General features: G+C 52.2%; 1 protein-coding gene across 4 annotated transcripts; it reads left to right on the top strand.

Moving 5' to 3' along the window:
• The first annotated feature begins 1000 nt into the window (after positions 1-1000).
• Positions 1001-24696, top strand: XG (Xg blood group). Of its 4 annotated transcripts, none has more exons than XM_018043744.1 (12): positions 1044-1379; positions 8196-8240; positions 8685-8708; positions 9678-9740; positions 10650-10709; positions 12115-12171; positions 12522-12581; positions 13921-13962; positions 15234-15278; positions 17204-17239; positions 19612-19722; positions 21278-24696. In XM_018043744.1, the coding sequence occupies exons 1-12, from the start codon at positions 1316-1318 to the stop codon at positions 21292-21294; spliced, it is 624 nt and encodes a 207-aa protein (XP_017899233.1). In that variant the 5' UTR covers positions 1044-1315; the 3' UTR covers positions 21295-24696. The 4 variants fall into 4 exon arrangements, with proteins under 4 accessions (XP_017899232.1, XP_017899233.1, XP_017899231.1 ...); XM_018043741.1 differs by lacking the exon at positions 1044-1379 and adding an exon at positions 3623-3746; XM_018043743.1 differs by lacking the exon at positions 10650-10709 and having other exon boundaries at positions 1001-1379.
• The last annotated feature ends 1012 nt before the right edge of the window (positions 24697-25708 follow it).

Raw genomic sequence — 25708 nt, 5'->3', positions numbered from 1 at the left:
TTTTTCCCCTTGCAGTTCAGCGACAAGGTCCTAATGTAGACCACAGGGAACTACATTCAGTGAAATAATGTAGGATGGGAAAGAATCTGGTAAAGAATATAAATACACGTGTATAACTGAATCACTTTGCTGCGTGCCTGAAATTAAAACCACATTGTCAACCAACTCTATACTTCAACTGAAAAAAAAAAAAAAAAGGAATTTGCCCCCGTCTATAACCACCTCCAAGGCCCACAGTAGGTTTTGCTGTTGGGTCCGACTCTCTGCGACCTCATGAACTGCAGCCCACCAGGCTCCTCTGTCCATGAGATTCTCCAGGCAAGAAAACTGGAGTGGCTTGCTATGTCCTTCTCCAGGGGATCTTCCCGACCCAGGGATCGAACCCACATCTCCCACACTGGCAGGTACGTTCTTTACCACTAATCTGGTGAGAGAGAGCAGGAGGACCAAGTGAAATCGGGTTGTCTGGCCCCCCACCATCCCCGCCGCTGACCCTCGCTGCCACGCCACCTGCAACAGTAACAGATTCAGGGGCTCAGTGTGACTCTTTAAAGGCACAGGGTCTGCAAGTTGCAAAAAAAAAAAAAAAAAAAAAAAGCAGAGATTAAACGGGGGCTTCCCTGGTGGCTCAGACGGTAAAGAATTCGCTTGTAGTGTGGGAGACCTGAGTTCGATTCCCAGATTGGGAAGATCCCCTGGAGGAGGGCATGGCGACCCACCCCTGTATTCTTGCCTGGAGAATCCCCACGGACAGAGGAGCCTGGAGGGCTACCGTCGGACACGGCTGAGCGCCTAACCCTGAGACACACGTCTCAGTCTCTGCGCTGCTCTGGGCTCTGGGTCTGGCGTCTCCCTGCAGGAGGGTCTTGGGAATGACCCCCCTGCCCCCGGGGCGAGGCAGCTCTTGCTTACACCCGAGCTTGGCACCTTTGATCCTGAGGCTCTTCCCACGCGTGCAGGGCGCAGAGCTGCCAAGCGGGTGTGCCAGCTTCCCTACAACCCAAGACGCCCAGTGGCACCGGGCTGTCGCCTATTTCCCCACCTTCCTGGGGGTGGTTGGCCGGCGGAGCTGAGGGAGGTGCGTCCCCTGCAGCAGGCGTGCAGGGGCTGGTCCCCACGGGCGGGCTCCCGGCTGGAGAGTTCAGCACTGCCCTGCTCATCACTCGCCAGCAGAGAGCCTGTAGACTGCTTCATCCTTTTCTTTCTTTCCTGTTTCCCTCTCAAAGCGGGGCGACAGAAGTCAGCACGGCGGCTCCCGGCGAGGGGGGGGTGGCCAGATCGCCCAGCCCACCTGCCCGCCCGCCGGAGACCAAGGATGGAGGCATGGCGGGGTCTCCTCTTCTGCCTCACGCTCCTGTGTGTCCTGCTGCGCGTCCGAGGTAAGGGAGGGCTGGCTCCCGGAGAGAGACGTGCTGGGTTGTGCATTTCTATCTGCTTGCTGAAAAAGATAAACACTCCGTCCCCAACCACTTCCTCTCAGGAAACGGCTGTAAATCGCCAGAGTGTAGAAAAGAAAGACAGATTCCGGTGTGATGGCGGTCGGTGAACAGCAAGCAAGGGGACCGGGTGCCACGTTCGGGGGTCTGGGGGACCTGTAGCCCAGATCTGTAGGGCTGGGGACCCACTTAGAAGCCAGTTGTGGTGGTGGGTTTTTTTTTGTTGTTGTTCTCGGGTTTTGATCTCTGGGTGTGGCACGCGTGGAAAAAGTGATCCATATCCCTGGGGCGGGTTGAGATTGTTTTTCCTTCCGCGCTTTCTATCCACAGTCTGAGTGGCTTGTGTAGGGCAACCACCGAGCTGAGATGCGGCTGGGTTCAGTGGGACGAGTCACTGTCGCCAGAGACGGGGTTTTGCAAGAAGGACAGCCTCGGTTCACGTTTTCTGAGATATTTTTTCCCTCAGTGTCAGCCCTCCAGTTGGCAAATTAAAAGCATGTGAGTTGTTTACGCCCGAAACTCCAATACAGGCTCTTCCCCATCTTGGCGTGCTGGGGAACAGAGGCAGGGAGGGGCCTCACTCAGGAAACTACAATTAACCCATGAAGGGCAGGATTTAATAGCAACTGGAGACGCATATTTGGTCCTTTGGATATTCAAATTCTAAGGCTTTGAGGATTGGGAGGGGCTTAACACTGAGTAGAGTTTAGGAATTAAAAGATTTTCTTTCAATGTCTCTCACTGCTGTTCAGTGGCTCAGTGGTGTCTGAGAATTTTTTCACCCTGTGGACTGCAGCACGCCAGGCCTCCCTGTCCATCACCATCTCCCAGAGCTTGCTCAAACTCATGTCTATCGAGTCGGTGATGCCATCCAACCATCTCATCCTCTGTCGTCCCCTTCTCCTCCTGCCCTCAATCTTTCCCAGCATCAGGGTCTTTTCCAATAAGTCAGCTTTTCCCATCAGGTGGCCAAAGGACTGGAGCTTCAGCTTCCACATCACTCCTTCCAATGAACACCCAAGGACTGATCTCCTTTAGGATGGACTGGTTGGATCTCCTTGCAGTTCAAGGGACTCTCGAGAGTCTTCTCCAACGCCACTGTTCAAAAGCATCCGTTCTTCGGCGCTCAGCCTTCTTTACTGTCCGACTCTCCCATGCATACATGACTAGGTTAGGAGTGCAAAGGCTTTGTTTGGATGTCACTCTCCTGACACATCCTGTTTGACCTGTTTGAGGACGGGTATTTAGGAACAGGTGTGGTTTTGTGAGCCATCCTGGCACCCAGAGGCCAGGGTCTTCCTGGAGACCCTTCCACGAATCCACATGGTCTGAGCATCTTCCCGCATGTGGGACACGCAGAAATGGGGTCAGGAGCTTCTGTTTGTGGGGAGATGTGGGTTCTCTGTGAAGCTACACCAGGGCTAAAGGAAGCCCATTGAGGCCAAGCTCTGTCTTTATGCAGCCCCGCCCAGCAGCGGAGCCAGCGAAACCTGTCTGAGCCTTTATTCCCTCGGCAGTGACACAGAACTCTGGGCTCACCTGCAGCTGCAGGCGACTCAGCCTCCTCCCAGGCCCAGTCTGTCTGATCCGTCGGGAGCCACTGGATGGTGGATGCCTTCAGCTCGTGGCTCAGGGGTCAGCATTCCGGGCTTTCACGGCCGTGGCCCAGGGTTCAATCTCTGGTCAGGGCACTGAGATCTTGAAGCTCTTCAGAGTTGCCAAAGACAAGTAAACGAAGGCACCAGCCCAGTTGCAGCTGTTCGAGAGCTTCATTAGGTAGGTGGGTGGGGCGCTGGAGTGACTGTGGTGCTTGGTGGTGTTCAGTCGTGTCCGACTGTTGGACAGTCTGTGGACTGCAGCACGCCAGGCCTCCCTGTCCATCACCAGCTCTCAGAGTTCACCCAAACCCATGTCCATCGAGTCGGTGATGCCATCCAACCACCTCATCCTCTGCCGTCCCCTTCTCCTCCCGCCCTCAATCCCTCCCAGCATCAGGGTCTTTTCCAACGAGTCAGCTCTTTGCATCAGATGGCCAAAGGATTGGAGCTTCAGCTTCAGCGTCCGTCCTTCCCATGAATATTCAGGACTGATCTCCTTTAGGATGGACTGGTTGGATCTCCTTGCAGTCCAAGGGACTCTCAAGACTCTTCTCCAGCACCACAGTTCTCAAGCATCCATTCATCGGCACTCAGTTTTCTTTATAGTCCAACTCTCACGTCCGTACATGACTACTGGACAAACCACGACAGGGCGGCTGCATTTCGGGAAATATCCTGGCCGTGCTCATGGAGTCAAGAGTCCCTTTGAGAGGTGATGTCTGAGCCCCCCAGCCATCTGATTAACCGTCAGGTTGAGCCTCAAGGATCTCTGCCACAGGCGGAATGTCTGTTCTGTGGTTCCCTTAGTACTGACGTGTCTCTCACCCAGGAGATGCAGAAATCACACCTCCAGGTGCAGCCAGCCATGCTCAACCACGGGTGACCTTGCCCCCTGGAGGACACTTGGCACTGTCTGGAGTCATTTTTGGTTGTCACCAGTGGCGCCTTGGGCTTCCAGGCCAGGGCCTTGGGCTTCCCCCATAGCTCAGTTGATAAAGAATCCGCCTGCAACGCGGGAGACCTGGGTTCGATTCCTGGGTTGCAAAGATCCGCTGGAGAAGGGATAGGCTACCCACTCCAGTACGCTTGGGCTTCCCTGGTTGCTCAGACAGTAAAGAATCTGCCTGCAATGTGGAGAGACCTGGGTTCAATCCCTGGGTGGGGAAGATCCCCTGCAGAAGGGAAAGGCTACCCACTCTAGTATTCTGGCCTGGAGAACTCGATGGACTGTTAAAGTCCACGGCGTCGCAAAGAGTCGGACACAACTGAGCGACTTTCACTTTTGCAAGGATGCAGCTCAATGTTTTCTAAGGCACAGGACGCCCCACAGAGCAGGCTGTCTGTCATCCAGGTTCAAATGTCAACACTGCTGAGGCTGAGAAATCCTGCCTGAGCGCTGCTGCTGCTGCTGCTGCCAAGTCACCCCAGTCGTGTCCGACTCTGTGCGACCCCATAGACGGCGGCCCACCACCTGTCCCTGGGATTCTCCAGGCAAGAGCACTGGAGTGGGTTGCCATTTCCGCCTCCAATGCATGAAAGTGAAAAGTCAAAGTGAAGTCACTCAGCCGTGTCCGACTCTTAGCGACCCCATGGACTGCAGCCCACCAGGCTCCTCCGTCCATGGGATTAGAGTCGCCATTTATCTGTGTACCTTTCATATCTATCCGTGTGTCTGTTAACCCATCTGCGAGTGTATCAGCGTATCTATTGCTGTATCTGTCATCTATTTTTACACATCCTGTCTTCTATTTCTCTATATAATTATTATCAGTCCTATGCCTATTTTTCTGACGTCTAACTATATCTCTCATCTGTCTCTAATCATCATCTATTCCCTGTGATCCATGTATCTAATTATCATTGATTGTCTATCCATCTAATGCAACCATCATCTAAGTTTACATATCCTATCTTCTATTTCTCTGTATAATTATTATCAGTCCTATGCTTATTTTTCTAACATCGAACTATATCTCTCATCTGTCTTTCTAATTATCGTCTATTCCCTGTGGTCCATGTATCTAATTATCATTGATTATCTATCCGTCTAATGTAACCATCTAAGTTTATATATCCTATATTCTATTTTTCTATATAATTATTATCAGTCCTATGCCTATTTTTCTGACATCTAACTATATCTCTCATCCGTCTCTCTAATTACCATCTATTCCCTGTGATCTGTGCATCTAATTATCATTGATTATCTATCCATCTGTTGCATGCTAAATCTCTCAGTTGTGTCTCACTCTTGGAGACTTTTTGAGACTCTTTGCGACTTCGGGATATGGACCGTAGCCCACCAGAGTCCTCTGTGAGTGTGATTCTCCAGGCAAAAATACTGAAGTGGGCAGCCACCCCCTTTTCCCAGGGGATTTTTCCCAACCCAGGCTCGTTTTATCTTGAAAATCCCTCTGGGACGTCCCTGGCGGTCCAGTGGCTAACACTCTAAGCTCCCAATGCAAGGGGCCCCGGTCCCATCCGTGGTCAGAGAATTAGATCCCATGTGCCAACTATTTGGCACAGCCATAAATAAAAATATATACATATATATATTTTAAATCCATCCTAAATAGCTCTTTTCGGAAGGTAAGTGGGTATGGGGTTTGACACTAAGACCTCCCACCCACCAGCCCGAGTCCTTTTAAACCCAGGTTCCCAGGAAGTCAGCCATGGGGACCCGCGTGATGAGCCCAGAGCACATGTGGGATTGATTACAAACTGCCGGGCCTGCTAAAGAAAGCAGGTGGGAAACAGATCTCGTGTTCCAAGCCCCGTCCTTAGGCTCTGAGGGGAAAAACAAAGCTGGTGGAAATAACTGCTCCGGGAGAGCTGCGTCTCCCACACCCCATCCCCCCTGACATCGAGCCCCTGGAATCAGCATCTTCGGAGTGATGTGAACCTCGGGGGGCGGGGCTATACAGTGATGAGGCGGGGCTATAGAGTGGCGGGGCGGGGCTACACAATGGTGGGGGCGGGGCTAGACCGTGATGGGGCGGGGCTAGACCGAGATGCCCTCGGCAGCGCAGCGGGCGGGGGAGGTAGGTTGTTGGCTGCAGCCCTTCCGGAGACCAGAGGGAGCCTGGTAGACTCCAGCCAGGCCTGCAGGACACGACCGGCTCCACGCCAAGGGGGGCGGGGGGCCCCTGGGTGGAATCCGCCTGGGCTGTGAGTCAAGCTCAGGGCTCTGCAAAGAGCGCCACACCCATGACAAGCAGGGGCCGCTTCCCCCGTGACCTCGAGTCATCGCAGATGTTGTTTTTCATTTGCTCAGTCGTGTCCGACTCTCTGCGAACTCTCCATGGACTGCAGAACGCTAGGCCTCCCTGTCCATCACCAGCTCCCAGAGTTTACTCAAACTCATGTCCACTGAGTCGGTGATGCCATCCAGCCATCTCATCCTCTCCTCCTGCCTTCAATCTTTCCCAGCATCAGGGTCTTTTCCAATGAGTCAGTTCTTCGCCTCAACTGGCCAAAATATTGGAGTTTCAGCTTCAACATCAGTCCTTCCAATGAACACCCAGGACTGATCTCCTTTAGGATGGACTGGTTGGATCTCCTTGCTGTCCAAGGGACTCTCAGGAGTCTTCCCCAACACCATGGTTCAGAAGCATCTGTTCTTTGGCGCTTAGCATTGTTTATCATGAGAAGCATCAGCAAACGAAAGGAGGCTGCTGGAATGAGAAGTGGACATGGAATGGGGTGGGGTGGGCGCAATTGGTTTGTTTCCAGAGCCAGTGGGAGAGGGGGCGCACCCTGGCTTCCTACTGCCAGCAACCTGGCTCTGGAGGCTTCTAGTCTCCAGAGGCAGCCAGATGCCCTTTTCGGAAAACACCCAGGTGCTGCCCAGGCTGTTGTGCAATGAATTAGGGAGAGACCGGGACAAGATAAGTAGCAGAGGCTCAGAACTGGGAGTGGCTGGACGCTCCGGTTTGAGAAGATTGTTGAGGAGTTTGCCTGGGGCTCCAGGGATGAGCCTGGTGCGAGAGGCTTGTAAGCTGTCCGAAGCTGATTGCATGAGCTTCCCTCATGCAATAACTCAGATGGTAAAGAGTCAGCCTGCGAGGCAGGAGACCTGGGTTTGATTCCAGGGTCTGGTAGATCCCCTGGGGATGGGCATGACCAGCCACTCCAGTATTCTTGCCTGGAGAATCCCCATGGACAGAGGAACCTGGTGGGCTATAGTCCATGGGGTCGTAAAGAGTCAGACACAGCTGAGGGACAAACACTTTCACTTTGATAACCTATAATCGAACAGTGTGTGAAAAAAGAAGAGATACATGTATAAGTATAGAAAAATAATTTTTATATATGTACAAGAAGGACATGGCAACCCACTCCAGTGTTCTTGCCTGGAGAACCCCAGGGTCGGGGGAGCCTGGTGGGCTGCCGTCTATGGGGTCGCACAGAGTCGGACACAACTGAAGTGACTTAGCAGCATAACTGAATGAGTTTTCTGTACACCTGATGCTGACACAACAGCGTAAATCCACTGTGAAAGTGCTTGTCACTCAGTTCAGTTCAGTTCAGTTCAGTCACTCAGTTGGGTCCAACTCTCTGCGACCCCATGGACTGCAGCACGCCAGGCCTCCCTGTCCATCACCGACTCCCAGAGCCTACTCAAACTCATGTCCGTCAAGTCGCTGATGCCATCCAACCATCTCACCCTCTGTCGCCCCCTTCTCCTCAGTCGTGTCCGACTCTTTGCAACCCCGTGGACTGTAGCCCACCAGGCTCCTCTGTCCATGGGGTTCTCCAGGCAGGAATACTGGAGTGGGTTGCTGTTTCCTTCTCTGGGGGAATCTTCCAGACCCAGGGATCAAACCGGGGTCTCCTTCCTCTCAGGCAGATTCTTTACCAGCTGAGCTACCAGGGAAGCCCAGAAATCAACTATAGTTTGATTTTTAAAAGTATGAGGGTGCAGTTATCTTCCTTCACGGATCTCTTTTGCTGTGGGCAGAGCCTGCTGGGGAAGCTAGGAATAAGAGGTTGTTTGGACAGACACACTACTGGGGAGCTGGAGAGAGGGGTGGAACTCTTTTTCTCTGCTGAGCTTGGGGTGGTGGGAGTGAGGTTGGCGGGGGAAGCTATCTGGGCAGCTGGGGAAAGCCGGGTGGCCGGCTCCATCCCGCTGTTACTGATGCCCTGTGTGTTCTCCCAGGTGAGAATGGGGACTTTGATTTGGCTGATGCTCTGGATGACCCCGGTAAGTGGATCTGGCAGCCTGCCTCAGCTCCTCCACGCTCCGGGTTGGGTGGGGCCGGGATTCCTTCCTAAGGACGACTTCTTAACGAAAAAACAGGAAGGTTTACTCCACCCCTCGAACCTCCGCACAGCTCCAGGGAACCCTGAGGGGCTTGCATTTGCTCCAGGGGCCACTGGTGGGCTTGCGTGTGAAGGGCCCTTTTGTCCTTTGAGTCCCTTGCCCCCTCAAACACTGAACGGAATTTGTGTTGGTACCTGGCGCGCTTAAGGCCATGGGGTCGCAAAGAGTCGGACACGACTGAGCGACTGAACTGAACTGATCGTTTCTTTGTTAGTGCCTTGAGATTTTCTTTAAAAAAAATAAAATAAAATTAGGACTTTAATGGTTGTCTCTTTGAGCCGCACAAAACCCCTGGCTTATTGCACATATGTTCTCTGTCCACAGAGCCAACCAAGAAGCCGAGCTCAGGTGAGTGGCTACCTGACCCAGGGGAGTGGACAGACACCAGGCTGCCCCACCGCAAGCTGAGGCTTTGGGAGGAGTTTATCGCGTCTTCCCAGGATGCTCGTTGGTGAAGAATCCACCTCCCAGTGCAGGAGACCAGAGTTCCACCCCCGGGGTCGGGAAGACGCCCTGGATGAGGAAATGGCAACCCGCTCCAGTGTTCTGGCCTGCAGAATCCCATGGACGGAGGAGCCTGGCGGGCTACAGTCCATACTGTTGCAAAGAGTCGGACTGAGCGCCTAAACCACAGCAACGATAGGGTCGTGGAGGGTGTGACTGATGGACAGATGTTTCAAGCAAGCCCAAGTCCTTCACGAAATGGATTGCAAAATCACAGTGCCTCTGCTGCTGCTGCTGAGTCCCTTCAGTCGTGTCCGACTCTGCTCGACCCCATAGATGACAGCCCACCAGGCTCCCCCGTCCCTGGGATTCTCCAGGCAAGAACACTGGAGTGGGTAGCCACCTCCTTCTCCAATGCATGAAAGTGAAAAGTCAAAGTGAACTCGCTCAGTCGTGTCCGACTCTGTGCAACCCCATGGACTGTAGCCCAGCAGGCTCCCCCGTCCCTGGGAGTCTCCAGGCAAGAGTACTGGAGTGGGCTGCCATTTCCTCCTCTAGGGGACCTTCCGAACTCAGGGATCAAAGCCAAGCCTTCAAGGAATAAACAGGTTTTCTTTGCTTCTTACATACCTTATAAATGCTAAACAGTTTGGTAAGTGTGTGTATGTAGTTTTTCTCAAGTTCTAAATTTTCAGGTTCTGCTTCTTGTGTCTAAGTAGTTTTAAGCTGATCAGTGATAATCTATATTTCATGAGCACCAACTGTGAATAAAAAATAAAATCTGTTGTCAAGCTTATATTCTTGTTTTATAAGCTGCTTCTGACGGAAGGACATTTTTCTCTTCTTAACATGCAATGGCGTTTTTCCCCACAGGTATCTACCCCAACCCGAGGCCCCCCTACCACCCACAGCCTGGAAATCCCGACAACAGTGGAAGTGAGTATGTTCATTCATTTCGAAACAGCTTTGAACCTGCCCACTGGAACTCAGGGAAGGTCATGGGGGCTGAAAGAAGCCTTTGTCGTCCTTTAGGCCCTCAGTCGTGCCCGAGTCTTTGGGACCCCATGGACTGCAGCACGCCAGTCTTCCCTGCCTTCATTATCTCCCAAAGTTTGCTCATATTCATGTCCATTGAGTCGCTGATGCCATCCAACCATCTCATCCTCTGTCATCCCCTTCTCCTCCCACCTTCAGTCTTTCCCAGCATCAGGGTCTTTTCCAGTGAGTCAGCTCTTCCCATCAGGTGGCCAAAGGACTGGAGCTTCAGCTTCAGCATCAGTCCTTCCACTGAACACCCAGGACTGATCTCCTTTAGGATGGACTGGTTGGATCTCCTTGCAGTCCAGGGGACTCTCAAGCGTCTTCTCCAACACCACCATTCAACAGCATCAATTCTTCAGCGCTCGGCCTTCTATATGGTCCAACGCTCACATCCATACATGACTGCTGGAAAAATCATAGCTTTGACTAGACGGACCTTTGTCAGCAAAGTAATGTCTCTGCTTTTTTCACACACCATATGGATTTGTCACAACTTTTTCTTCCAAGGAGCAATCATCTTAATTTCATGGCTGCAGTCACCATCTGCAGTGATTTGGGGGCCCAAGAAAATACATACCACAAACCCTAAACAGTTAGTTTTGCGAGTGTGTGTATATAGTTTTTTGAGGTTCTACTTCTAGTGGCTAAGTAATTTTTACCCTATTGATGGTGACCTATTCTTTATGAGCACCAACTGTAAATAAAACATAAAATCTACAGTCACGCGTATACTCTTGTTTTATAAGCTGCTCCTGACCGAAGGACATTTTTATCTTCTAATCATGCAATGGCGTTTCCCCACAGATATCTACCCCAAGCCGAGGCCCCCGTACCACCCACAGCCTGGAAATCCCGACGGTGGAAGTAAGAATGTTCATTCATTTCAAAACAGCTTTGAACCTGCCCGCTGGAACTCAGGGAAGGTCATGGAGGCTGGATGAAGCCTTTGTGGTTGTCACTGTCGCTCAGTCGTGTCTGACTCTTTGTGACCCCCTGGACTGCAGCACACCAGGCCTCCCTGTCCATCACCATCTCCCGGAGTTTGCCCAAACTCATGTCCATCGGGTCGGTGATGCCATCCAACCATCGCATCCTCTGTCGTCCTCTTGCCCTCAATCTTTCCCAGCATCAGGGTCTTTTCAAATGAGTCAGCTCTTTGAATCAGGTGGCCAAAGGATTGGAGCTTCACCTTCAGCATCAGTCCTTCCAATGACTATTCAGGACTGATGTCCTTTAGGATGGACTGGTTGGATCTCCTTGCAGTCCAAGGGACTCTCGAGAGTCTTCTCCAACACCACAGTTCAGAAGCATCAATTCTTCGGTGCTCAGCCTTCTTTATGGTCCAACTCTCACACCCTTACATGACCATTAGAAGAACCAGAGCTTTGAGTATACAGACCTTTGTCGGCAAAGTGACACCTCTGCTTGTCTAATGGGGGGTATTTCTTGCTACAGTGTTTTGGGGAAACGTGAGTTGAACATATGTTCATGGGCTTCCTTCCTGTGGGCCCCAGAGAATCATAGATGCTGGCCGTCCTGTAAGATGAGTCACTGCTCGGGTCCTGGGAGACTCATCCACCCGGCAGCGTGCGGGGCCAGCCTCAGGCTTGGGAGGGGACCGTGTGTGACTCAGAGCTCCAGCGGCAGACACAATTCAGAACAGAGGAAGGTTGCTTTCTGGCTTTTGTTTTTAAAGCCTGATGGAATCTAGCGCCTTTAAAATGGTGGTGGTGGCCCTCAGGAATGAATTTCTATTTACTGTGAATTACGTGGGCTTCCCAGGCGGGTAAAGAACCCGCCTGCCAACACAGGAGACTTAAGAGATGAGGGTTCGATCCCTGGGTCCGGAACGATCCCCCAGAGGAAGGCATGGCAACCCACTCTAGTGTTGCTGCCTGGAGAAACCCCGTGGACTGTAGCCCGCCAGGCTCCTCTGTCCCTGGGATTCTCCAGGCAAGAACACTGGAGTGGTTGCCATGCCTTCCTCCAGGGGATCTTCGCCACCCAGGGATCAAACGTGGGTCTCCTGCATTTCCGGCATATGCTTTACCGTCTGAGCCACTAGAGACGCAACTATACTCCATTAAAAACTAATGCTTAAAACGAGCCTATGCTTGGGGATTCTGAGCACCAGAGATTCCGTGGAAGCGATCAACAGGAAAGATAACTTAGCCAGAACGTCATTTTGTATGCCGGCCTTTTGTATTGTGCAAATGGTTCGTCGCGGGAAGCTGTCCCTCCTTTCCTGAAATCACCTGTTTCCCGACAGATATCTACCCAAGGCCGAAGCCGCCGCCTCCTCGCCCGCAGCCTGGTAACAGTGGAGGTGAGTCCCCAGGACTAAGACGACTTCGGAAGCGTCTTCGGAAGGACTAAGACGCTGTCCGGAACATGTTTTGGAGAATTTGGTCCTCGATGGTGAAAGATGCGTTGCATTTGAAATACGCAGAAGCTCTCTCTCTTTTTTTTAAAGCAACTCTTTTTAAAGCGTCCTCTATTTATATTTATGGTGGCTCTATCGGGTCTTGGTTTCGACCCGTGGATCTTTCGGCACGGGTTCTCCAATTGTGGAACCCCTCTCTCCATAAGCTGTCCACGTGCCCCTGATGCGTGGGCTTGGGTGTGCAGGGGGCTCCCGGGAACGTGGGCTCTGACCGCCCTCTGCTCTCTCCACAGGCTTCCTGAGCGACTCAGACCTCATCGACGGCGGCCGCTACCCACCCAGGCCGCCCGCAGGTACGTGCGGGCTTCTGTGACCCCACCCCAGCCCTCGCGAGGAAGCTGGTGGGCTGTGGACTCTCCCCTCCAACCTCTCGGGGGCGGGCGGGAGGCGCGTCCCTGAAGCTGTCCACTCGTGCGGTCTGCAAGGTGGACGGAACCGGCCATAGGGCCGATGCTCCTTAGAAGTGGGGGTTGTCTCCACGTAAATACGTGTCTGCACGTGTGTGTGTACACATATACATACCTCCACTGACACGCGTACTTACATACATGTCCGTGTACATGTGTCTATCGACACATATCTATATTTGTAGCTATATTTCCACCTATATGCATATCTATCTATATCTGAAGCTATAACTTTATCCATGTGTATCTGTGTATATGTATCTATAGCTATCTTTATCTATATGATATGTATATCTATATAAATATATTTATCTATATGTATATCTGAACATATATTTATATATATATGGTTATCTATTGGGCTTCCCTGGTGGCTCAGAGCTTAAAGTGTCTGCCTGGAATGCGGGAGACTCAGGTTTGATCCCTGGGTCGGGAAGATCCCCTGGAGGAGGGCATGACAACCCACTCCAGTCTCCTTGCCCGGAGAATCCCACGGACAGAGGAGCCTGGTGGGCTGTAGTCCACGGGGTCACGGAGAGTCGGACACAAATGAGTGACTAAGCAGACACACACACCTCTCTTTACACAGATGTTGTGTCTACACAAACCTTTGCGGATGTGTCTCTGTGTATCTTCCCCCCCAAAAATGTATATTTAATGTGATGCAGTTGACGTATAGCATGATAGAGCTGGGTCCCTGGAGGTGGGGGGTAAGCCTGTCTTACTTTGAAGCCCTAGATCGGCATTGCGTGGGGGGCATGCGTAATCTCTGAAAACACAGCTTTCTGAAGGGCTCTCTGCGGCATGAGCTTTTCCATCCAGAAGCCGTGACTCTGGGGGAGGGACTCCCTAGAGCATTTTCTGGAAGGTCCTAAGCGTTTCCACCACATAGGGCTCCAGACGACTCAGTGGACGAGACCCTGATGCTGGGAAAGTTTGAGGGCAGGAGGAGAAGGGGGTGACAGGGGATGAGATGGTTGGATGGCATCACTGACTCGATGGACATGAGTTTGAGCAAGCTCCAGGAGTTGGTGATAGACAGGGAGGCGTGGCGTGCTGCGGTCCATGGGGTTGCAAAGAGTCAGACACGACTGAGCAACTGGACAACAAGCACTCTTTTTGGGGGTGACTGTTGGGTCCGGCTTTGGTGCCAGCCAGGCAGATGCCTGCTGGACCCCAAGGTCCACGCTCCGAGTTGCCGTCACATTCCTCTTCTCTCCTGCAGGAGGCGGCGGAGGCGGGTACCAGCCAGGCCACGACAGCTACGGTACACGCAGCGCTGGGGCCCGTGGGGGTGGCGGGCCTGGGTGGGCTTTTCCGGGGCTCCCATTAGAGCTTCCTCCTGGGTCTCAGGTGTCGGCCGCTTCACTGCTGACCCTCAGCTTGGCTTCGTCCAGGTGTCCAGGGGCTGACCCCACACCCCTCTGTCCAGGTAACAAGACACAGAGCCCCCGGCTGCAAGCCTCATTAGGCAGAGAACAGCCCAGGAATTGTGGATTCTTTATGTGAATAGTACGTTATGCCAAGAGCGAAACGAATTTACCCCGGAAGTAACAAACTCCATTCTTGTCTATACCGAGCTTTTTTCAGAGCGAGGGGTGGATCTTGAACTCTCCAGAGGGTCTCTGGTGCTGTAAAGTGAACTCGGGAGCAAATTGAGCCAGAAAAACAAAATGCATTGGATTCATATTTCTAAACTGAGATAGAATCCAGTGAAACTTTGTACAAAGTAGTCATGTGGGACTTTGTAAAGATAGTTGTTGGTGGCTAGTCTCTGCCTCTTTGTGACCCCGTGGACTGTAGCCCACCAGGCTCCTCTGTCCGTGGGATTCTCTGGGCAAGGATACTGCAGTCGGTTGCCATGGCCTCCTCCAGGGGAATCTTTCTGACCCAGGGATCGAACCAGGGTCTCCTGCATTGCAGGCGGATTCTTTACCATCTTGAGCCCCCAGGGAATTGCTTTTGAAAAATTACTCCCTGGGGACTTCCCCGCTGAACCAGTCAGTAGGACTGTGGGCTTTCACTGGCAGGATGTGAGATCGGTACCTGGTCAGGGAATTAAAATCCTGCATATCTTGCTTGCAGCCAAGAACAGGAATAAAAAAAAAAAAATCGCCCTCTGGACATAAGACGGTGTGGAGAAAGGCCCTATATTTCTCAGTCGCTGAGATGACTGTTTCCTGCCTGTGTGGGGCATGCTTCCTGGCCTTGGGGACTGGGCTTTTCCCTGGACACACTGAGAAGTGGGGTTTTGAGCTCAGGCAGGCCCCCTCTGTCTGCAGCTGGGGGTCAGCGTGCCCCTGGCCTTAGCAGAGCTGCTGAGCTTGCGAGGTGAGCTCAGCCCCGCTCGGTGCGGCCAGGGAATGTCCTGGGGTACGCTTGTCTCTTCCTCTGGCTCGGGGAGAATCAGGGTGGGGCTTTTGCCCGGGTGTCACAGCCTCTGCTTTGGGGTCCTGTCTGTCTCGAAGCTTCCTTTGGGGATGTCTGCAGCATTTCCGAGCCTTACCTTCCTCTTCACATGGCCTTTCTGTCCTGCAGGACGAGGAGGGCGCTACAGACCCGGCTCCCCTGGCATTAATTATGGTAAAGGAGGTCTTTCGTAAAAGCCTAACCAGGAGAAGTTCTCCTGCTGAGGAGCTAACCCCCGCGTGGGCGTTGCCTGACCGCCTGGGTCTCTGATCGGAGTCCTCACTGCTCACCGAAGCTGGGGAGGGGTTTGCCTGGGACGCGGGTCGCAATCCTTCCAAGAAGTGCAGGCTTGCTCATGCGTGTTACTGCCTGTGCACACGCGTGTGGGCATGTGTGTGTCCTTGCACGTGCATGTGTGCGCATGTGGCTGGGAGGGAGCCTGCATTTATACATGTGGACATATGTCCACATGCGCCTACATGCCATGTGTCTGTGCATGCGTGCGTGTGAATCTGAAACACACGTGCCTGTGCGTGTGTGCTGTGGATGTGCGGGTCAGGGCGGATGTGTGCATGGGGCTGTATGTGCAGCTCTTGTGTATTCGTGTGTACATGTGCAGGCGTGTACTGTGCACACGCATGTGGAGACACACACGTGTGTGCACCCTCGTCCCCGCACAGGCACAGTGCCTGTGATGCTTGTGTGCTCGCCTGCCTGCCGATGTGTGTGTGTGGGCGTGCTGGTGTTGTACATGCGTGCATGTGTGTATACGCGGGGGTGCATGTATGCATGTGGGCGTGGCAGTGTTGTGTGTGCATGTCTGTATGTATGTGGGGTGTTGCATGTGTGTGGGTGTTGTTTGTGTGCATGTATGTTCATGTGGGGGGCTGTGTGTGTACATGTATGCATGCGGATGTGTGTTGTGGGGGTGTTGTGTGTGTTGCATGTATGTACATGTGTGTATGTGGGTGGGTGTGTAGTGGGTGTGTGGTGTTGTGTGTGCAGACATGTGTTGCATCGCATATGGGTGTGGTGTGCTGGATATGTGTGCATGTGTGGTGTGTTGCATGTATGTACATGCATGTATATGGCTGTGTGTCATGGGGAGGATGCTGTGTGTGCACGCATGTGGTCTGTGTTGCCTGCGTGTACATGTGTGTATATGGGGGTGTGGATGTGTTGCGTGTGTATGTGTATGGGATGTATGTGTGGTGTGTTGCATGTATGTACGTGCATGTATATGGGTGTGTGTTGTGCGTGTGTATATAGTGTGTGTGTGTGTACATGTGTGTATATGGGTGTATGTGTGCTGTGTGCGCACGCATGTGTGTATGTGGGATGTGTGTGTGCATGTGTCTATATGGATGTGTGTGTGTGTGTGAGATGTGTGTGTGTACATGTGTGTATATGGGTGTATGGGTGATGTGTGTGTGCATATGTGTATATGGGTGTGTATGTGGGATGTGTGTGTGCGCATGTGTGTATATGTGTGTGTGTGCATATGTGGGATGTGTGTGCCTGTGTGTATATGTGTGTGTGTGTGTGTGGGATGTGTGTGTGCATATGTGTATATGGGTGTGTGTGTGTATGTGGGATGTGTGTGTGCATATGTGTATATATGGGTGTGTGTGTATGTGGGATGTGTATGCACATGTGTGTATATGGGTGTGTGTGTATGTGGGATGTGTGTGCACATGTGTATATGGGGGTGTGTGTGTATGTGGGATGTGTGTGTGCATATGTGTATATATGGGTGTGTGTGTATATGGGATGTGTGTGCCTGTGTGTATATATGGGTGTGTGTGTATGTGGGATGTGTGTGTGCATATGTGTATATGGGTGTGTATGTGGGATGTTGTGTGTGTGCGCATGTGTATATGGAGGTGTGTGTGTATGTGGGATGTGTGTGTGCATATGTGTATATGGCTGTGTGCGTGTGCTTCTTCTGCACCCCTTTGTGTGTATACCTACACCCTGAGGTGACAGCCTCACCCCTGTCCCCTCCCCGGCTTGGAAGTGTAATGCCCACCTCCCAGCAGCAGGCAGCCCGTGACCAGCTCTTCTGAATACCATGTGACCGTGTGCTTGTCCCCTTCCAGGCGGAGATGGCTACTCCACGCAGGGCAACCTGCCAGGTATGGCCCAGGTGCCGGGATTCTGGCCTTCCGAGGGCCAGGCTCCCCACGTGGCTGCAGAGGGGCTGGGGCAGGCGTAGTATTGTTTCCACGGAGGGCGTTCAGGGACCACCTTCTCTCTTTGTGTGGATGTTCAGAAGCTCCTTCTGGTCGGGGTCTGTCCCACGGGGGTCAGAGAAGGAGATCTGGGGACCGACTCAGAGCTGCAAGATGTCTGATGGTCTGGGGACCGACTCGGAGCTGCAAGGTGCCTGATGCTCTGGGGACTGACCAGGAGCTGCAAGGTGCCTGATGCTCTGGGGACCGACTCGGAGCTGAAAGATGTCTGGGGCTCTGGGGACCGACTTGGAGCTGCAAGATGCCTGATGGTCTGGGGACCAACTCGGAGCTGCAAGGTGCCTGATGCTCTGGGGACCGACTCGGAGCTGAAAGATGTCTGGGGTTCTGGGGACCGACTTGGAGCAGCAAAATGCCTGATGCTCTGGGGACCGACTTGGAGCTGAAAGATGTCTGGGGCTCTGGGGACAGACTCAGAGCCGCAAGATGCCTGATGCTCTGGGGACCGACTCGGAGCTGAAAGACACCTGAGGCTCTGCGAGCGCGGCTATGGTGCTTAGAGCTCCTGCTGGCCACCGCCGGCACCCGTTCCGTTGACCACAGCTGACCTCAGGCCTCGAAGGAGAGCAGCAGAGAAGCCGCAGCCTTCACCCCCGGAGAAGGCCCCAGCAGGGCCCCGCCCGCCCCGTCACGGGTGCGCAGAGGAGGCCTGGGGTCCGGCCAGTGGGCGTCGGCTGTGTGTCGCTGGCATGGCGGAGGCCAGCCTCTCAGGGATCTGGAGGCTGACACCAGTGCAGGGTGACGGTGGACCTGCCCGGCTGACCCCAAGGCTTTGAGGGAGAAGAAAGGGACAGAGCTGTCTTTCTAAGCCGTCAGGCCCAGGCCCAGGGCGGGGCCACAGTATTGCCGTTGGCAGGACGTACTGCCGTTTCCGGAACGCATGGGTGTTGCGGGGCGTTTGTGAAGGCCACAGGTGCCTTCCTTCTCATGGACTGGAGGTAGGGCAGGGGAGCTGCTCCCCAGACAAGAGTCAGCTCTGACACACGGATCCATGGAGTCCGTGGCAAGACAGGGGCTTCCCTGATCGCTCAGTCGGCAAAGAATCCGCCTGCAATACAGGAGACCCCAGTTCGATTCCTGAGTTGGGAAGATCCCCTGGAGAACGGATGGGCTACCCACTCTAGTATTCTTGGCCTTCCACGGTGGCTTAGCTGGTAAGGAATCCGCCTGCAGTGCAAGAGCCCCTGATTCGATTCCTTTGTTGGGAAGATCCCTTGGAGAAGGGAATGGCTGCCCACTCCAGTATTCTGGCCTGGAGATTCCCATGGACAGAGGAAGCCAGGTGGGGCTACAGTCTGTGGGGTCACAAAGAGTTGGACACGAATGAAGCGGCTGAGACTTTTTCACTTTCTCCAGGACAGAGGACTCACCCAGGACTGGGGTGGGCTGGAAGACAGATTGACTGTTCCTGGATGGGACATCTCCAAGGCACGGTCTACAGATGTGTGGGAGTCGGGCAGGACAGGAGACAGAGGTGCTGTGCTAGCTTTGACTGAACAGACCCCCAGGAACTGTACTATTTCTGGGGCCAGAGTATGCAATGTGATGGATGAGGGGGCTCCAGGGGTAACTGGCCGGGTGACCCCTGGGCTGCTCTGCACTGTATACACGCATTCCCTTGGACGGCAAGGAGACCCAGCCAGTCCATCCTAAAGGAAATCAGTCCTGAATATTCACTGGAAGCACTGATGCTGAAGCTGAAGCTTCAATCCTTTGGCCACTTGATGCGAAGTGCTGACTCATTGGAAAAGACCCTGATGCTCAGAAAGATTGCAGGCAGGAGGAGAAGGGGACGACCGAGGATGAGATGGTTGGATGGCATCACCGACTCAATGGACATGAGTTTGAGCAAGCTCCGGGAGATGGTGAAGGACAGGGGAGGCCTGGCCTGCTGCAGTCCATGGGGTTGCACAGAGTCGGATACGACTGAGCGACTGAAGAACATGAGTCAACATTTTCTGTCCCCAAAGATACAAATTCATCCAAACACACCCATTAAGTTAAATATATATATCTCTATATCTTCTGTACAAAACCGTTGGATGCCCCAGACCGATCAGACGTGGTTAGTGACCACCCTTTACATAAAGCAGGATGCATCCTTTGAGCTCCTTTGATGAATTCCATCCTTTTCCCATGAACAGGAGGGCGGGGAGGGCCGGAGGTGGGGGTGAGTGGGGAGTCTCTGGCAATACACGCTGTCCCCACTGGCGCTGTTTTTCCTGAGACCGTCTTGTTCCCCTGGATTCCCGCAGGCGACACAATAGCGAAAATTGCCTCTCCCATCGTCTCCGTGGTGGTGGTGACGCTGATCGGGGCGGCGGTCAGCTACTATAACCGGAGGAGAAACTGTCTCAGGACAAACGGCAAGTCTTCCCCCCGCCCCCAGTTGTGTCTGCCTGAACTGGTAAAGCCCGATTTTAAAAATGCATACAGATACATGAGTGAATGAAAAGAGGCAGGCCCACAGATACAGACAACAAGCTGGTCGTTCCCAGTGGGGAGATGATAGAGGGAAGCGGTTAGATGGAGGGGAGGAGATGAGAAAGAACCAGCTAGACGGCAGCCCACTCCAGTATTATTGCCTGGAGAATCCCATGGAGAGAGGAGCCCGGTAGGCTGCAGTCCATGGGGTCGCAAAGAATTAGACACGGCTCAGCGACTGACACTTACTTACTTACATGTACAAAGTAAATAACCGACAAGGATATATTTTTTGGAACATCCCCGGCTACAATAGAGCCAATATTTCGTAATGATTTTAAACATGTGCTAAGTCACTTGCATCTTGTCTGACTCTTTGTGACCCCGTGGACTGTGGCCGGCCAGGCTCCTCTGTCCATGGGATTCTCCAGGCAAGAAGACTGGAGTGGGTTGCGGTTTCCTCCTCCAAACTTTAAGTACAATCTTTAAAACTATGGGATCACTCTGCTGCCCATGAGACTTCCCGGGTGGGCTCAGTCTTAAAGAGGCTGCCTGCCAAAGCAGGAGGCACAGATTCGATCTGTGGGTCGGGAAGATCCCGTGGAGAAGGAAATGGCAGCCCACTCCAGTATTCTTGCCTGGAGGATCCCATGGACAGAGGAGCCTGGCGGGCTACAGTCCACGGGGTCGCAAAGAGTCAAGACATGACTGAACACGACCTCCAGGGAAATGAGTTTGTGCAGAGGGCGTTGGGGGCGGGGAGGGTAGGGCTTCTGTTTCAACTTTGGGTCTAAGCTCCTGGGCTTGCAGAATTACAAGTGCTGAGAGCTACCCTGGGGAGCAGAGATCCTGGCTGCTGATCTGGGAAATTCCTAGAGACGTCGCTAAAGAGGTGGTCGGGGAGAGATGCTTCCCTGCAGAAGAAGCAACAGCTCAGAGGTTGATCTGGATTCTATCAAGCTTTGGTCCTGAGACCACTCATGTCGGCATCTATCTGGGTGTTGCCAGAGTGAGGTTTCCACCGCCCGTGAAGGAAGCTATGAAATAGCTTCAGAATCTCAATAGCTGCCCTCTGCCTCCCTCTGCTGGTGGTTGGGTGGTATTGACTTACACCCTAGCCAGGAAGTGCCTTGGACTATACAACACCCCAGCCTGAATGAAAGTTTGCGGGGGGGTGAAGCAGAGTTTCTGAAAAAAATAAACCCAGTTACATTCTGGACCACATACCTCATCACAGATGCTGTTGTTGAGTCGCTGAGTCGTGTCCGACTCTTTGCAACCCTATGGGCTGCAGCACGCCAGGCGTCCCTGTCCATCACCAACTCCCGGAGTTTACGCAAACTCATGTCCATTGAGTCAGTGATGCCATCCAGCCATCTTATCCTCTGCCGCCTCTGCCGTGAAAAAAATTAACAGTGCATTAAGATCAATCCACTGAAGTTTTGGCTTTTTATTCCCCCCTAAGTATGTTGTCTTGCTTTCCATGTTTCCGTGCAGAACCGCGGACTATCTGAGGTCTTCAAAATCCACCCACCGCTCTGAGAAAGCCTCCGTTCAGATGACAACCCTGTCGATCCTGTGGAATGTCCCTTTCATTCTTGGCTTCACCCGCTGCCCTGGAGGGTCTTTTCTTCTGTTTGCAATAGACGCGCTGCCCCACAAAGAAGGGGGTTCCTAATTCCTCAGATACACCGATGGGAACGAGGTGCACAGCTGGATCGTGGATTGTAAAGAGATTGCTTGATCTGTGGGTTCCATCAGCCACGCGGGCTGAGAGGTTCTGACTCTGGTCTGAGCTCTGGAGTGTGTCCTGCTGGGACCAAGGGCCACCGACGTGGTCAGAGAACAGAGGAGCCAGGAGAATAGCTGGGGTTCTCAGGTGGGGCTGCCGTGGAGGACTTCCAAAGGATGGAAGCTGCTGCTTGGGTTTCTAGCAAGCTGGGGAGACACGCTTTGCTGATGCTACAGGTTCCTTGAAAAACTGAAAGTGAAGGAAAAAAAGAAAAAGAGAAACCGAAAGTGTTAGTTGCTCAGTGGCAACCAACTCTTTGTGACCGCCTGGACTGTAGCCCACCAGGCTCCTCTGTCCATGGGGATTCTCCAGGCAAGAATCCTGGAGCGGGTTGCCATGCCCTCCTCCAGGGGCTCTTTCCTGACCCAGGGATCCAACCTGGGTCTCCCGCATTGCAGGCAGATTGCTTTACCATTTAAGCCAGCAGCGAAACTAAACCACCTTAGGCTAACATCAGGAATCCGGACCTGTCCACCACCGCCAGTGAATCAGGAATGAATGTGTTTCTACCCTAAAGGGCAGCATTTGAACTTTATCTCAGCTCACAAAAGTATTATCACCTGCAGAAGATGAGGCTGGATTTCTGGAAATTTAAATGCAAGGACCATCATGCGGAAACCTGCTTGGGGAAGCGATCTTGGGGTGTGTTTTTTTTTTTTTTTGCCATGAAATTGTATGGTTTCTACTTCCTCTTTTTTTTTTTTTTTTCAGAACATGGGATAGAGATTTTGAGATGTCCAGACTTTTTTTGGTATAATTTTTGGTCTTGGATCTTCTGTGGGTACCAGTTCTTAACGCAACGTCAGCGCTTTCCTTAGCGTATACTTTTCTTTTCCCTGGGCTAACTGTCTACCCTCAGTGTCTAAAAAGTAGCGCAGCTGCTTGCTGGGGTTTTAGTCATTCTTTAGGGGAGAGGAGAGGGTGGGTGGTCTGGGCAGGCTAGTGTAGTCTGATGGACTGAGATGGATGCTGATGGAACGTTTAGGGTTTGAGCATCGGAACCAAAGAGGAAGACGGTCATTAGAGTCTGGAACGCAGAAAGATGATGCACGGAAATCCTAGATATTCATGCGTGGGTGCTCCCCCTTAGGCACCTGCACCCCAGAGTTCACTGCACCACTGTCCACGGTAGCCAAGATGTGGAACGCCTGAGAGTCCATCGACGGGGGAATGGCTCGAGGCCATCGACGGGGGAATGGCTCGAGAAGAAGTGGTCCATGGAAACAAATGGAATATTACTCGGCCGTGAAAAAGAATGAGACCGTGCCGCTTGCAGCCACGTGGGGGGACCTGGAGAGGGTTACAGTGAGTGAAGGAAGTGCGGAACACAAATGCCATATTATCATACGTGCGGAGTCTAAGACAGCGGGTACAAATGAACTTGTTTACAAAACAGAGAGAGACTCATAGACATACAAAACGAGCTTCTGGTCACCAAAGGGGAAAGCCTGGAGGCACACATGAGGAGTGTGGGATGACGAGATACACGACGCCATATGTCAAATCGATAAAGCAGCAAGGCCTTACTGTACGGCGCAGGGAACTCTACGCAAAATGTGGTGAAGTGATAATGGAAAAGAACCTGGACAAGAATGGACGTGTATCTCTGTGAATCACTGAAACTGCCTTATGTGTTAGTCGCTCAGTCATATCGGACTCTTTGTGACCCTGTGGACTGTAGCCTGCCAGGCTTCTCTGTCCATGGGATTCCCCAGGCAAGAGCACTGGAGTGGGTTGCCATGTCCTCCTCCAGGGGGTCTTCCTGATCAGTGATGGAACCTGGGTCAGTTCCATTGGCATTTGACCGTTTACCAACTCAGCCACCAGGGAGACCATGCCTGAAAGTAACACAACATTGTAAAGTGCCTACACTCCAACAAAAATGAACCAAGAACACCCTCTCCAAGTATAAACCACTGTATGCGAGGGTGCTGACCCACCTCCAACCCTTAATGTAGGGAAGGCAAATCTCTCTCTCTCTCTCTCTCTCTCTCTCTCTCTGTCACACACACACACACAGGTCTCAAAATTCATGCACTGGTGTCTTGACCCTTGGGATCTCAGAGTGAAACCTTATGTGTCGAAAGATCGGGGACAGTTGTGATCAGTTAAGACGATGAGTTAGAACAGGAGGATGGCTTCTAAAGCAATATGAGCTGTGTCTTTATAAGAGGGGAAATTCAGAGACACACAGAGAGACACCAGGAAAAGAACCTGAGTGGCTTGGAGCAAGGCAGCCACAAGGCAAAGAGCTATCGCAAGCCAGGACAGAGCCCTGTGTAACCTTCAGAGGGTGTTCCTGCCTGCCCACCCCTCGGTCTTGGACTTCCAGACTCTGAAACGGGGAGAAGATACATATTTCTTGTTTCATCTGCCCAGTTTGTGGGATTCTGTTAAAGACATCCTTAAAAAGTCAAACGGAGATGAATATATTGGGGGTACATAGTTGTGAGGTTTTTTTTTTTTTTTTCCTAATTTAAACGTGAGAATGAGGAATGCATCTAGCTTGTCTATACAGGTCGTACAGGAAGCCAGGCATGATTAAACTCTGGACTCAGGCCCAGAGCGTGAGATCACAGTCTGGCTTCTGCAAGTCGAGCTGTGTGACCCTAGGCAAGTTCTGTAGCCTCTCTGGGCTTCAGTCATGTCATCTGCAAAACGAGTGTTACTGGATCTGTCTTCCAAAACGGTGGTGAGGCTGTGGTGGTTCAGCCGCTAAGTCGTGTGCAGCTCTCTGCAGCCCCATGGGCTGTAGCCCTCCAGGCGCCCCAGTCCATGGAAATTTCCAGGCAAGAACACTGGAGTGGGCTGCCATCTCCTTCTCCAGGGGATCTTCCCAACCCAGGGATTGAACTGCAGTCTCCTGCATGGGCAGGCGGATTCTTTATCCCTGGAGCCCCCAAGGAACTGTATCCTATATTTTGAAAGATTTTAAATAGTCTCACCTCAGAAAGAAAGAATGATGTCACAGGGTGGAGACGTCAGACAAGGCTACGGTGATCATCCCACTGAAGAGTAGCTACCACGGTCATCCCACTGAGATGCATCTGCGATGGTCATCCCACTGCAATGTATCCTCATCCCACTGAAGTGTATCATCATCCCAATATACACCTTAACCTTCTACCGTGTTACGTGTCAATTATCTCTCAGTAAAGCTGGGGGGAAAGAGTTCTTTCTGCATTTTTTCTGCGAGTATTTTTGCTTGGATTCTGTAGGCATGTGGCATGCCGCGAGCACAGTTGATCTTTACCGTGGCTCTGGCTAGACTTTTCTCTTTCTTTCCACGGAAAATTCACCAGACATTTAATATTCTGTGACAGCGCATTGTATACACACGTATATATCTGGGACAAGGCAGCTCTCTTAGTGACCATATGTTTCTGCTGACGTGATACAATCTGACTTTCCAATTGTGCCTTCTTCTGACTGCTGCGAGTCTTGTTCATTTTGAGGACTGTTTCAGAGGATATGTGTGTGCATCTGTTCTTTTATCTTCCTTCGGGTGGTTTAGTGTGGATTTGGTGGCTGATTCTTGCGTAGGTTTGGAGAACCCTTTTATCTGTGCTCAGAAATCAGTTTCCTTGAAACTTCTTGTGATCCACATTCAAAATTTGCAGCATCTCCGCTACTTCACATCAAAGGAGCCACCGTGTGTAGCAGAATCATTACTTTCAGCAAATGTTTCCTAACATTTTGTTGTTCAATTCTCTCTTTCTTTGTACCCTCTAGCTTCTTTTATCGCTCCCCCTGCCGAAACATTAGCTTCATTATTTAAAAAAAAAAAAAATCTTTTGTATTAGAGTATAGCCAATTAACGAACAATGTTGTGATAGTTTCAGGTGGACAGCAAAGAGACTCAACCATATATATACATGTATCCATTCTGCCCCAAACTCCCGTCCCATGCAGGCTGCCACACGAAATTGAGCAGAGTTCCCTGAGCTGTCCAGCAGGTCCTTGCTGGTTCTCCGTGTTAAACACAGCAGTGTGTGCATGTCCATCCCAGACTCCCTGACTATCCCTTCCCCCATCCTTCCCCCTGGGAACCATGAGGTTATTACAGAGGATTGAGCAGAGTTCCCTGTGCTGGACAGCAGGTCCTTGCTGGTTCTCCATGTTAAATCCAGCAGTGT

Source organism: Capra hircus (genome assembly GCF_001704415.2).
Source record: "Capra hircus breed San Clemente chromosome X unlocalized genomic scaffold, ASM170441v1, whole genome shotgun sequence".
NCBI lineage: Eukaryota > Metazoa > Chordata > Mammalia > Artiodactyla > Bovidae > Capra > Capra hircus.
The sequence above is the reverse complement of the archived record's forward strand: the minus strand, read 5'-3'. Positions and strand labels throughout refer to the sequence as shown.